The sequence below is a fragment of the Hyaena hyaena genome, unplaced genomic scaffold, assembly GCF_003009895.1.
Source record: "Hyaena hyaena isolate Hyena2069 unplaced genomic scaffold, ASM300989v1 scaffold_184, whole genome shotgun sequence".
Taxonomy (NCBI): domain Eukaryota; kingdom Metazoa; phylum Chordata; class Mammalia; order Carnivora; family Hyaenidae; genus Hyaena; species Hyaena hyaena.
In genome coordinates, this window is record NW_024080817.1 from 1,182,563 (window position 1) to 1,195,494 (window position 12,932).

Genomic DNA, 12,932 nt, shown 5'->3' on the forward strand with positions numbered 1-12,932 from the left:
TAACTATATTTATTCTTTCTATCCATGAGCATGGGATGTTTTTCCATTTCTTTGTGTCTTCTTCAATTTCCTTCATAAGTTTTCTATAGTTTTCATCATACAGGTCTCTTGTATCCTTGGTTAGGTTTATTCCTAGGTATTTTATGGTTTTTTGTACAATTGTGAATGGGATCAGCTTCTTGATTTCTCTTTCTGTTGCTTCATTGTTGGTGTATAAAAATGCAACCGATTTCTGTACGTTGATTTTGTACCCTGCAACTTGGCTGAATTCTTGGATCAGTTCTAGTAGGCTTCTGGTGGAGTCTGTCGGGTTTTCTATGTAGAGTATCATGTCGTCTGCGAAAAGTGAAAGTTTGACTTCTTCTTTGCCAGTTCTCATGCCTTTGATTTCCTTTTGTTGTCTGATGGCTGATGCTAGGACTTCCAGCAGTATGTTAAAGAACAGTGGTGAGAGTGGACATTCCTGTCGTGTTCCTGATCTCAGGGGGAAAGCTCTCAGTTTTTCCCCGTTGAGGATGATGTTAGCTGAGGGCTTCTCATAGATGGCTTTTATGATGTTTAAGTAAGTTCCTTCTATCCCAACATTCTCGAGGGTCTTTATTAAGAAGGGATGCTGTATTTTGTCAAATGCTTTTTCTGCATCTATCGACAGGATCATATGGTTTTTATCTTTTCTTTTGTTGATGTGATGGATCACATTGATTGATTTGCCAATGTTGAACCAGCCTTGTAACCCAGGAATGAATCCCACTTGATCTTGGTGGATAATTCTTTTTATGTGCTGTTGGATTCGATTTGCAAGTATCTTGTTGAGGATTTTTGTATCCATATTCATCAAGGATATCAGCCTGTAGTTCTCTTTTTTAGCTGGATCTCTGTCTGGCTTGGGAATCAGAGTGATGCTGGCTTCATAAAATGAGTCTGGAAGTTTTCCTTGGCTTTCTATTTTTTGGAATAGCTTGAGAAGAATTGGGATTAATTCTGTTTTAAACATCTGGCCGAATTATCCAGGGAAGCCATCAGATCCAGGGCTCTTATTTGTTGGGAGATTTTTGATCACTGATTCAATTTCTTCACTAGTTATGGGTCTGTTCAGATGTTCTATCTCTTCCCATGTGCGTTTTGGTAGTGGGTGTGTGTTTAAGAATTTGTCCATTTCTTCTAAGTTGTCCAAATTGTTGGCATATAATTTTTCATAGTATTCCCTGATAATTGCTTGTATTTCTGAGGTGTTGGTTGTAATAAGTCCATTTTGATTCATGATTTTGTCTATTTGGGTGCTCTCTCTTTTCTTTTTGAGAAGCCTGACTAGAGGTTTGTTCTCCTACTCTTTTTAAAAATATTTTTAAAAATGTTTTATTTATTTCTGAGAGAGAGACAGCATGAGCAGCGGGAGGGTCAGAGAGAGAAGGAGATACAGAATCTGAAGCAGGCTCCAGCCTCTGAACTGTCAGCACAGAGCCCGACATGGGGCTCAAACCCACGAACTGTGAGATCATGACCTGAGCCAAAGTCGGATGCTTACCGACTGAGCCACCCAGGAGGCCCTCTACTCTCCCACTGTTAACTGTAAACCCTGTCGTCTTAAATGATGTAAGATCTGCCCTTATCAAGTGCACCCCAATTTTTTTAATAGTTTATTGTCAAGTTGGTTTCCATAACACCCAGTGCTCATCCCCAGCAAGTGCCCTCCATGCTCATCATCCCCCTTCCCCTCCCCCCACCCTATCAGCCCTCCTTTTGTTCTCAACATTCAAGAGTCTCTCATGGTTTGCCTCACTCCCTATCCCCCACAATTTAACCCCTTCTTCTCCCACATAGTCCTCAGTTAAGTTCCTCCTAATCCTCCTATAAATGAAAACATATGATATATGTCCTTCTCTGCCTGACTTATTTCGCTCAGCATAACACCCTCAAGGTCCATCCATGTTGCTACACATGGCCAGATTTTGTTCTTTCTCATTGCCGTGTAGTATTCCATTGTATAGATAAACCACATCTTCTTGATCTGTTCATCAGTTGATGGACACTCAGACTCTTCCCATGTCTTGGCTATTGTTGAGAGTACTGCTATGAACATTGCTATGTGCCCCTATGCATCAGCACTCCTGTATCCCTTGAGTAAATTCCTAGCAGAAGTCCACCCCAATGTTAATCAAACTAGCTGAAGATGGCCCCTGGTCAATCACAAAAGATGGTTTTTAATAGAGTCCAACAATCCTGTTGAAGCCAAGACCTAAAGAAAATCTAAGTAGTGGGGCGCCTGGGTGGCTCGGTCAGTTGAGTGCCTGACTCTTGATTGGGGCTTAGGTCAAGATTGCAGTGTTGTGGGATAGAGCCCTGTGTTGGGCCCTGTGCTGAGTGTGGAGCCTGCTTGAGATTCTCTCTTCTTCTCTCTCTCTCTCTGTCTCTATCTCCCTCTGCCCCTCTATCCCACTTTCTTTCTCTCTCTCTCAAAAAAATAATAAATAAATAAAATCCAGGTATTTACTGATGTGTGATGTGCAGTCCTGGAACAAACCATCAGGAAAGAATTCCTGAGACTTTTTGGTGCAAAAGATGTTTTTATGAAGGCATTGGTCAGGATCCAATGGCAGAGAGAGCTGCCTTGGGATTGTGAGGAGTGACTGATTATATAGTTTTTAGTAAGGGGGGGAGGCACAGAGATAAAGGAAGTCTCCAAAAGGAGTTACATTATTTATTTAATTAATTGTTTTTTTAATTAAAATTTTTTAAATGTTTATTTTATTTCTGAGAAACAGAGAGAATGGGGGAGGGACAGAGTGAGAATGAGACAGAAGATCTGAAGCAGGCTCTGAGCTCTCAGCACAGAGCCCCATGCGGAGTTCAAAACCACAAGCTGTGAGATCATGACCTGAACCGAAGCTGGACTCTTAACTGGCTGAGCCACCCAGGTGCCCCCATAATTTAAAAAGACTAATAGGATCTTGGAGGTCTGGCTAATGTTGACCTAAGGTTGCTTTTTGCTTCTAGCAAAGCATTAACATGAAGGCAGTTGTGAGTTCCTTGAGGAATGTCATACTCTCTGCCAGTCTCAAATATTTGTCAATAGGCTGCAGATTGCAAGGACAGTTAATGTGATCGACATTTCTTTTGTCTTTGTTCCCCTCACCAGTTAGGATTAGCTTCTGTTCACCTGCCTGCTGCAAACTCCTCCAAGAGCAAGAGGAGCAAGGTCAAGGCCAACAGGTCTTTGATTATCAACCTGCGGCCCCTTTCGCCCACCCCGTTCAAGTCTCAGGGTCGATGATTTCTGGCGCAACCCTGGGAAAGACCCCGGGGTCTTCCTCCCCGCCCAGCTCCCTCCCCCCTTCTCACTCCTCTCCTGGAGTGGCGGCGGCTCGGCGGTCCCCGGGGAGGGGTCTGTGGCCGTCCTGCCCCGCCCGGACCAGGCTGCCTCCTCTGTCCCCGGGGACAGGACCACCCGGGGAAGTGCTGCACGACTTCCTCTCTCTTTGCGGTCATCGGTGGTGACGCCAGCCTCGAAACTTTTCTGAAAGTCGCTTCTTCGAGGGTTTTCGCTTTCTGTTGTTTTCTCCGGAGGGGCCCCCAGAGCGTCCCTGGGCGGGGCTGGATGACGCGACTGTCGCTCACAGTCCTGGCGGTGACCCGGGAGGGCGCCCGGCCCCGGCCACTTAGGGGGTGTGTCCTGCGCCGCACGCTGCTGGGCTGCGAACGAGGAGGGCGCCGGGCTCCTGCGTCCTGCCCGGCTCCAGGCTCCAGGGGCCCCGGCCCCCCTGGCCTCCAGAGGGGACCCCCCCACCCCGCCCTGCCACTCTTCCAGCTGCTGTGTCCCCCGACCCGAACGCACCCCCCCTTCTCTCCTGAGCTCCCCGCCCCCCAATCACGCATTCTCCCCCACACTCGCTCCACCCGATTTCCACGCTCTTCTTCATACACTCCAGTAACCCCTTCCATTGGTGTTTTGGGAGCCCCCCACCCCCCTTTGTGCCTTCAAGGTGTTTATCCGTCTGCACTTTGCAGGATGGAGAGGCGTCTGGGGAATAGCGATGTGCACTTGGTCAGCGTCTTCTGGCTGACTCTTCGGGGACAGAATGTACAAACCAGCTCACAGGTTGGGCCAAAGTTCCGCCGAAACCGCGGGGGTACCACTCAGCAGCTGCCACAGGTCATTCATTCTCGGATGGGGCTCCTTGTTAAGCCCAGCTTAAAAAAAATAGTAAAACAAAATAAAAGTACGCGCGGCAGCTAAGCATGCAGTCTATTTTTCTGACCGTCCTTCCCAAGTCTGGTGTTACCGTGGTAACCCTGGCGTCCCACGCTGGTGTGATCAAGGCTGGGACAAGTCAAAGCAAGTGCACCCGCCACCCACGCTTCTCCAGTCCGACTGTTCCTGCTCCCCACAACCGTAGCCGCACAGCACACTTGAATCAACACAGTCACAGACGCTCAGGTCTACCCCAGCCCACACCCCTCCACCCACATTGACCAGCATCCCCCAGTCTGCAACCATGCAGGGAGTTTCCAATTTCTCCACATCCTCCCTAACACATTCCGGGGTCTGTCTTGTTGATGACAGGCATCTCGTGAGTGTGAGGTACAACCTTTTTGTGGTTTTGATTTGCATCTCCTTGACCGCTAAGAACATTGAGAAACTTCCGTGTGCTTATTGTCTATCTGCAGACCTCTTTGGAGAAATGTTTGCTCAAATCTTTGCCTCATTTTTAAATTGAGTACATTACTTCTGTATTATTGTGACTTTTTGGATTCTGGATACCTTTCCCTTACAGGATATATGATTTACAAATATTTGCTCCCATTCTGTAGGCTGTGTTTGCATGTTCTTGGTGGTCTCTTTTGAAGCATGAAAGTGTTACATTTTGAGGGGTGCCTGGGAGGCTCAGTCAGGTAAGCGTCTGACTTCAACTCAGGTCATGATCTCACAGTTTGTGAGTTGGAGTCACACATCGGGCTCTGTGCTGACAGCTCAGAGCCTGGAGCCTGCTTTGGATTCTGTGTCCCTCTCTCTCTGTTCCTCCCCTGCTTGCGCTCTGTCACTCTCTGTCCCTCAAAAGGAAGCATTAAAAAAATTTAAAAAGTGTTATCATTTTGAGAGAGTCAAAGTAATCTATTTTTTCTTTTGTCATTTGTGCTGTTGGTGATTTAAGAAAGTTTTATCAAACCCAGACACAAAGATACACTCCTGTGTTTTTTTTCTAAGACTTACATAATTTTATCTCTAATACGTATGTCCATGATTTATTTTGAATTAATTTATATGTGGTGTAGGGGAGGGGTCAATCTCATTCTTTTGCACGTGGCTATCCAGTTATCCCACCACCATTTTCCGAAATGATTATTCTTTGCCCGTGAATTGTCTTGGCACCCTCTAGAAAATCAAATGACCGTATATGGTTTGCTTATGCATCTGTAGGGGAGGAAACTTTTTCCTTAATCCTCTGAGGGTCCCTGGGTGCATCTGGAAATTAAACTGATGACACATTCACAGGAGAAAAGCATGCACATTTATTTAATATAAGTTTTATGTAACCCAGGAGAACTATATAAGGAAATGAAGACCCAAAGAAACAGTTAAACCTGAATACTTTTGTGTCAGGCTTAAGAAGGAGTGGACAGTAGTGTAGATATATGACAGGTCAAAGTGTATAAGGTAGATGTAAAAACTGGGTGAAACTTAGTAAAGGCCTTTTAGTTTGGACTCTTCTCCGGGTCCTTTTGTCTTTGGAGATAAGGGAATTCCTTGGCTCTGGGTAGAGGGAGGGAATCTCTTACATGAGGGTTTTATGACCGACTTCAGGGGAGAATTTAATTCTCTTCCTCCCCAGACCCTCATGTCAGGTGGAAATGGCAGGGCTGCTGACATTTTCTGGATCCAGTTAAGAGGACTGAATATACAAATGCAATTAAGAAGAACGAGTTAGGAATACATGCAATGCAGTTTGATGAAATGCATGCATCTCACTTGCAGTCTCTTCCTGATGGGTTTTTAAAATATTAATCCTTATTAATCTTATCTTGAATACGGACACAAGGTATTCCAGACCCGAGAAAAATAATTGTTATTTACTTAAAAGCAAATAAAGACTCTGTGGCTGCCCAAACCCATTTCTTATTCCTGGGGTGATGTATTGCAAGACTGGTCAAATGTCCTATGCATACAAAATTTGAAGTTGTGTTCTTTTTTAAAAAAATTTTTTTAAATGTTTATGTATTTATTTTTAAATTAAAAAAAAACATTTATTCATTCTTGAGAGAGAGAAAGAGAGAGTGCGAGTGGGAGAGGGGCAGAGAGAGGGAGGCACGGAATCCAAAGCAGGCTCCAGGCTCTGAGCTATCAGCACAAAGCCCGACATGGGGCTTGAACCCATGAGCAGTGAGATCATAACCAGAGCCGAAGTCAGTCTCTTAACTGACTGAGCCACTCAGGTGCCTCAATGTTTATTTATTTTGAGGGAGAGAGAGAGAGAGAGAGAGAGAGAGAGAGTGAGAGCAGGACCAGGGGAGGGACAGAGAGAGAGAGAGGGAGATACAGAATACGAAGCAGGCTCCAGGTTCTCAGCTGTCAGCATAGAAACCCACACGGGGCTCAAACTCACAAGTCATGAGATCATGACCTGAGCTGAGGTCTGATGCTTAACCAACTGAGCCACCCAGGTGCCCCTGAAGTTGTGTTCTTATGAAAATGATTTTTCTCTGTTGGTAAAAGGGAAGGAGGCAGCTGTCCCCTATCTAACCTAACAGGGGTTAGATAACAGAGTATCTTTGGAATCATATTGGCCCAGGGTCCTTATTGTCCTGATTGTCTGTAAATGTAAACACAAACTCTTCAGGCCCAGGTACTTCCTCTAACCCTCCAGCCATGCTTTTCCAAAGTAGAGACCTCCAAGAACTGGGCTCCATACCCTTTGAAATGGAAATACCTAGAGAGGAACCTTCCAGTCTTCTTGATAACTTTGGGGCTTAGCCTAAAGTCAAAGTTCAGGCTGTAATCCTTTGGCCTCTGATAACAAAGCAATTTATTAGGTGAAAGTCTTCGTTTCTAATTCTCATAGTATTTGATGAGTAAAATGCTTCCAGGGACATGAAAAGGAGCATTTCCTATCTTTATATTGAGGATATTTCTGTGTCTCAGGAGGCTAGGGCTTTTTATAAAACGCTGACACATCTGGGTCAGTTTGATTTCCTCCAGGTTCATATATAATTAAGTAGTTGCTGGTCTTTCCAGTGGGACCAGCCAGCTGTGGTGAACTCGGGGTGTCACACACAAAAGGAAAGAGCCACAGCACACATTGCAGTCTTTACATGTCCTGTGGTAGCAGTTTAGACATGTGGATCATGAAAGGGAAACAAGGTCTGAAAAGTATGGAGCTGAGCTTGGTCCAAGGGGAAATTATTTTATTTTATTAAAAACTTTTTTTAATGCTTATTTGTTTTTGAGACAGAGAGAGATGGAGCATGAGCAGGGGAGGGGCAGAGAGAGAGAGGGAGATGCAGAATCAGAGGCAGGCTCCAGGCTATGAGCTAGCTGTCAGCACAGAGCCTGATGTGGGCCTCGAACTCACAAACTGTGAGATCATGACCTGAGCTGAAGTTGGATGTTTAACCAATTGAGCCACCCAGGGGCCCTGAAGGGGAAATTATTTTAATCATAAAACAATTCTCTGTCCACCTCTCCTCATCGCCTAAAGGGATGTGTATTAGTCTTCCGTTGCTTAGGACAGGTTGCCACCAACTCCTCTGACTCAATGACATAGTCATTAGCTCACAGATCTGTAGGTCAAAGAACCACAGGCAGGATGTGGTTGGGTTTTCTGCCCACCATCTCACAGCGCTGTAATTAAGGTATTGGTCAGGTACCAAGTGATTCTTAGAAAGAAAACAGTTGAATTGGAGAAGCTTGTGAGTTTGACGCTCCAAGAAGCCAAATGTGTGTCTTTCATCACAAATCCATGTGAACGTATTCAGTGGGCACCTGGGGTTAGAGCAGCTCCCAGTCCAGGTGAGCCCCCAGCAGAAACTTCTATTGTAGAAAAACTACAGGTCAGTGGGAACAGGCAACCTACTCGCAGGGGTCTATGTGTTCTTGTCCAGGCCAATAAGGTTGCAATTACAAAAGTGGAAGACAAGTTACTACAGGGGCCTGAAGGGTATTTTGGCGGAAGCATCCAGTGGCATCCAAAGAGGTTAGTTTTCTCACAGATGTTCCCCTATAAGAGCTTAGAGTAGCCAGATCTGGCTGCTGATTTGATGTGCGCCTGGCAAGTCTTTGCCCTTTGATTTCTTCATCTGTGTAGTGGGATCAGAAGAAGGATGGACTCTTCTTGCTGGGCAAAGTCAACACCGTGCCCAAACTTGGTCACAGACTCACACCTCCCTTCTGTTCTTCTCAGGGCCCATTCATCTTTCCTAAAGATCATCTATCCACTCTCCCCTACAAGGCCTACATCTACAGCCTCCTTTCTCTATTTTTTTAAATTAATTTTTTAATGTTTATTTATTTTTGAGAGACAGAGAGAGATAGTGTGAATGGGGAAGGGGTAGAGAGAGAGAGAGGTAAAGAAGGAGACACAGAATACAAAGCAGGCTCCAGGTTCTGAGCTGTCAGCACAGAGCCTGATGCAGGGCCCAAACTCACGAATCGTGGGATCACGACCTGAACCAATGTTGGAGGCTTAATCGATTGAGCCACCCAGGTGCCCCTCCCGCCACTTCTCTATTAAGATGGTATTTAAGGCAATTCTAAACTACCTCGGAATTACTGTTTTCTCCTTGGCGTCTCCCATGTGTACTCAGGGTTTACATATTAATAAACTTACGTTTCTTTTTCTCTTGTTAATCTGTCTTATTACAGGGGTCTTGGCCAAGAACTCAGAAGGGTAGGGGGAAAATTATTTTTTTTCTCTCCTACAATACTAATATTAAAAAAAAAATCATCCTTTTCCAAGCTGAGGGTTTATGGGGCTTGTGCTGTGGTGGCCACGAAAACACGACCCTCAGGTCTTCACCTCCAGGTGCTCACTTGACCACAGACCCCAGACGGTGCTCTGAGGTCCATGGCTATGGACGTGTCAAGGCTGTTCCCAGGAGGTGACTGAGCCTGATGGGGTACTAACGCCGGCCCCTTCCTAGGGGACATGGGACTACTCTCTTTTACGTAAGGACTTTTTTTTTTTTACTTTTTTTAAAATATTTTATTTATTTCTAGGAGAGAGACAGAGAGAGACAGCGTGAGCAGGGGAGGGTCAGAGAGAGAGGGAGATACAGACTCTGAAACAGGCTCCAGGCTCTGAGCTGGCAGTCAGCACAGAGCCCGACGCGGGGCTCGAACCCACGAACCGCGAGATCATGACCTAAGCGAAAGTCGGACGCTTAACCGACTAAGCCACCTAGGCGCTACCTTTTAATTTTTACTTAAAGACTTCTCTGAGGCCTTGTGGTACTTTCCCTAGACTAGATGGCAGTGCAGGGTACCACCCAAACTCACGCCCCACTCTCCTTCAGATGGGGTCTGGACAGAAGCCTCCCCAGGGTTCTCTGCCTCTTTTCTCCCAGGGCTTTCCCCACTGAAATGTCTGCACGTTACTCCCATCTTGGTTTCTGCTTCTTAGAGGACCTGGACTATCAGATGGCTTTATTGGCTGAAATTCTGTTCCATTATATTTCACGTTCTTGTAACAACTAACATTCCACATTTCGTCTAAGACATCAAAAGTGATAAGTTGTGTGACGTGTGATTTGGGCCCTTCTGTAAATTCAGCTCACTGAATTCTTTTTTCATTCTAGAGAAGTAGTTTGGACAAGGATGTAGAATAACACATTTTGTTTGGTCATAGTTACCTAAAATAGAAATTGCATCAAAATGTTATTCATTTGTCAAATCTTGAAAAAATTTCAAATCTTTAGGGCAATTCTGATTCTTTGTTTTAGTTGACAAAGTAATCCATGAAGAAGTGTAAAACACCAACTCTGATTTAAAAGGTGTAGGGAGGTAAAACAATCAGTAAGTCAAGGTTAAAGTTTGTTTTGTAAACATGGTCTTGAGTAAATTTCTCATTCCACACAGAAAATGGTCCTGAGCTTCAAGCTTCTCAAGAGCACCCGCAAAAATCTTTGAAGTGGATGCTGTCTGTCTCCAAGAGCTAAAAGGTCTTTTGTCCCCAGACCCCCAGGCTGTCATGTGTACTAGGTCCCGCCTGAAGGTCCTGCCCGATCTTTGATGTACTATAATAGGATACTTATTTACAACACCAACTAAGAAGTAGTTTTGCAAAATCAAAAGTGAACCTAAAACTGATCAAGCCTCTGGATTTAACAGCCAATTGATAGAAAACATTGTCAGCAAAACAATAGAAACAGACATCGGGATGCATTCAGCCAAGTCCAAACTATGAAAATTCTATAGGACAATCTTGCTCCTGCAAGCCATTAAGTACGTGGGGAGGATCAGAAGGGGAGGATAAAAATTAAACAAGATTGTCCAGTCCTGGACTGTGTCTCAAGGGTGGAGTCATAGCAAAGAGAGTGAGCACCTGAGACAGAAACAGGTGGGGGCTGGATGGGGACGAAAGGTCCTTTTAAAAACCCAGTCTCCATGACACCATAGGAAGCCCCTGAAAGGCTGGACTGTGAGAGGGAGGAACCTCCCTTCTCTGTCTCTGCATCCTTAGCTCTAGAATCCTCAACCTGATCTCCCCTCCAACTGTCTGAGGTTCAGGAGGAATGCTATACACCACTGGGGGTGTGCACTGTTGCCAGATAAGTTCATTGGACAAACATTTTTGGGGAGCAGCTACTGTGAGTGGAGCGTGGGGCTGGGTGCAGGGCAAGTAGCAATAGTAGAAGACAGCCTTGCCCTCCAGGGGCTCACAGTCTATCTGGATACACAGGAGGCTTAGCAGAAAGAGAAGAGCAGAATATGCTGGGAATGGGGTAAGTGAGTACTGGGCACAGCCTGCTCAGAGGCCTCCTGCGAAGAAGGCAGGACTTGGCAATAGAAGGGATGAAGAGCAGGAAGATTACAGGGAGGAGCCCTAAATCAAGGCTCTGTTTTCTAGAATGTGTAGAGAGTGTGGGCCGCGGTGTGAAGAAGGATTCCCTCCTTGGGGTGATAAGAGTCCAAGGTAGAGAGTGGGTGGGGATTTCTAGGAGCTGAGGAGGGGCAGCTTCCCCGGTCACCTCCCTATTAATCCATAAGCTCCACTAAAACACATGCGAAAGACAAACAGGCAGACAGGCAGGCAGACAGACAGACAGACACACCTGAATAAGGAAAGAGGCAAAGCCCTAAGCATCTGGTTCACAGGATTTACAAAAGGATGAAGAGGACTTTACCTTCCTGCACCAAGACCGAAACTTTCCTTCCGGGACAGATGGGACACAGCGCAGTGGAACAATGACGTGTTTAGTGAGAGGAAAGAAATCGTGCTTTCCAAGAAGCACCCGCAGCAATGCCTGCAAGCTGAAGCAATAGCAAGAACGTCACTACCTAGGGGTCGGAGGGACGCACTGTGCGAAGCCAGGCCTGAAGCTATCACCCCCTCCTGGCCTACCAGGCTCTGCTGCTCTTTGGGGGGGAGGTGGGACCCCCAGCAGCAGGAGAAGCAGGAGGCAAAGAGGGGATTCTGGGCTTGGGACAAATTCTAGTCATGTTTTGGATTAGCAGGGACAGGGAATTTAAGGCTCCAGATGGGAGAGGCACACCCCCCGGAGTGGTCACATGCAAGGTGTTGAAATGAGCACTTTGGTCCTCTAGGATTGTCGTTTCTCTGTCAGTCTACAAGACGCAAGGGCCCTCAGCCTTTCTCTACAGGGTTCTTATCTGCTAAGAAAGTACATGCTCATGAAAAGTCAACCGGAAGTCAAAGAAAGTTCATCTGTGCTCACCCATTGTTCTCTTCTACTCTCAGTCTCCAAGGGCAGCCTCGTTTCCCGGTTTGGCACAGAGGCTAGCAAACAAACATTGTTTCCTATTTAAGTATTTGCCAAGAAAGCTATCCTGCTGTTCAACACTTTGGTTCACTTCTCAGTGAATCATGGGAATCCTTCCCTGTCCCACACATGTCTACTTCATCTTTTTTAACAGTTGCAGAGAATTTCCTATGGTCTGCCCTTAACACTTAGAAAATAATTTCTGTGGCACAAAAATAGACACATAGACCAATGGAATCGAATTGAAAACTCAGAGCTGGACCCAAAGGTATACAGCCAACTAATCTTTGACAAAGCAGGAAAAAATATCCAATGGAAAAAAGACAACCTCTTAAACAGATGGTGTTGGGAGAACTGGACAGCAACATGCAGAAGAATGAAACTAGATCATTATCTCACAACATGCACAAAAATAAACTCAAAATGGATAAAGGACCTGAATGTGAGACAGGAAACCATCAAAACCCTAGAGGAGAAAGCAGGAAACAACCTCCTTGACCTCCACCACAGCAACTTACTTGGCACATCCCCAAAAGCAAGGGAATCAAGAGCAAAAATAAATGATTGGGACCTCATCAAGATGAAAAGCTTCTGCACGGCAAAGGAAACAACCCACAAAACTAATAGGCAACCAACAGAATGGGAAAAGATAGTTGCAAAGGACATATCAGATAAAGGGTTAATATCCAAAATCTATAAGGAACTCACCGAACTCCACACCCGAAAAACAAACAACCCAGTGAAGAAATGGGCAGAAGATATGAACAGATACTTCTCCAAAGAGGATATCCAGATGGCCAACAGACACATGAAACGATGCTCAGCATCCCTCCTCATCAGGGAACTACAAGTCACAACCGCACTGAGATACCACCTCACGCCAGTCAGAGTGGCTAAAATGAGCAAAACAGAGAACTCTAGATGCTGGAGAGGATGTGGAGAAACGGGCACCCTCCTATACTGTTGGTGGGAATGCAAACTGGTGCAGCCCCTCTGGAAAA

General features: G+C 45.6%; 1 protein-coding gene across 1 annotated transcript in view; it reads right to left on the reverse strand.

Annotated features, from left to right (window-relative positions):
* Nucleotides 1-3,142: 3,142 nt before the first annotated feature.
* Nucleotides 3,143-12,932, reverse strand: part of LOC120237590 (UL16-binding protein 1-like) — a 63,935-nt gene continuing 54,145 nt past the window's right edge. The window contains exon 6 of the mRNA XM_039240974.1: nucleotides 3,143-3,690. Coding sequence (XP_039096905.1) covers nucleotides 3,143-3,690 — 548 coding nt within the window. The remainder of the gene's footprint in view (nucleotides 3,691-12,932) is intronic.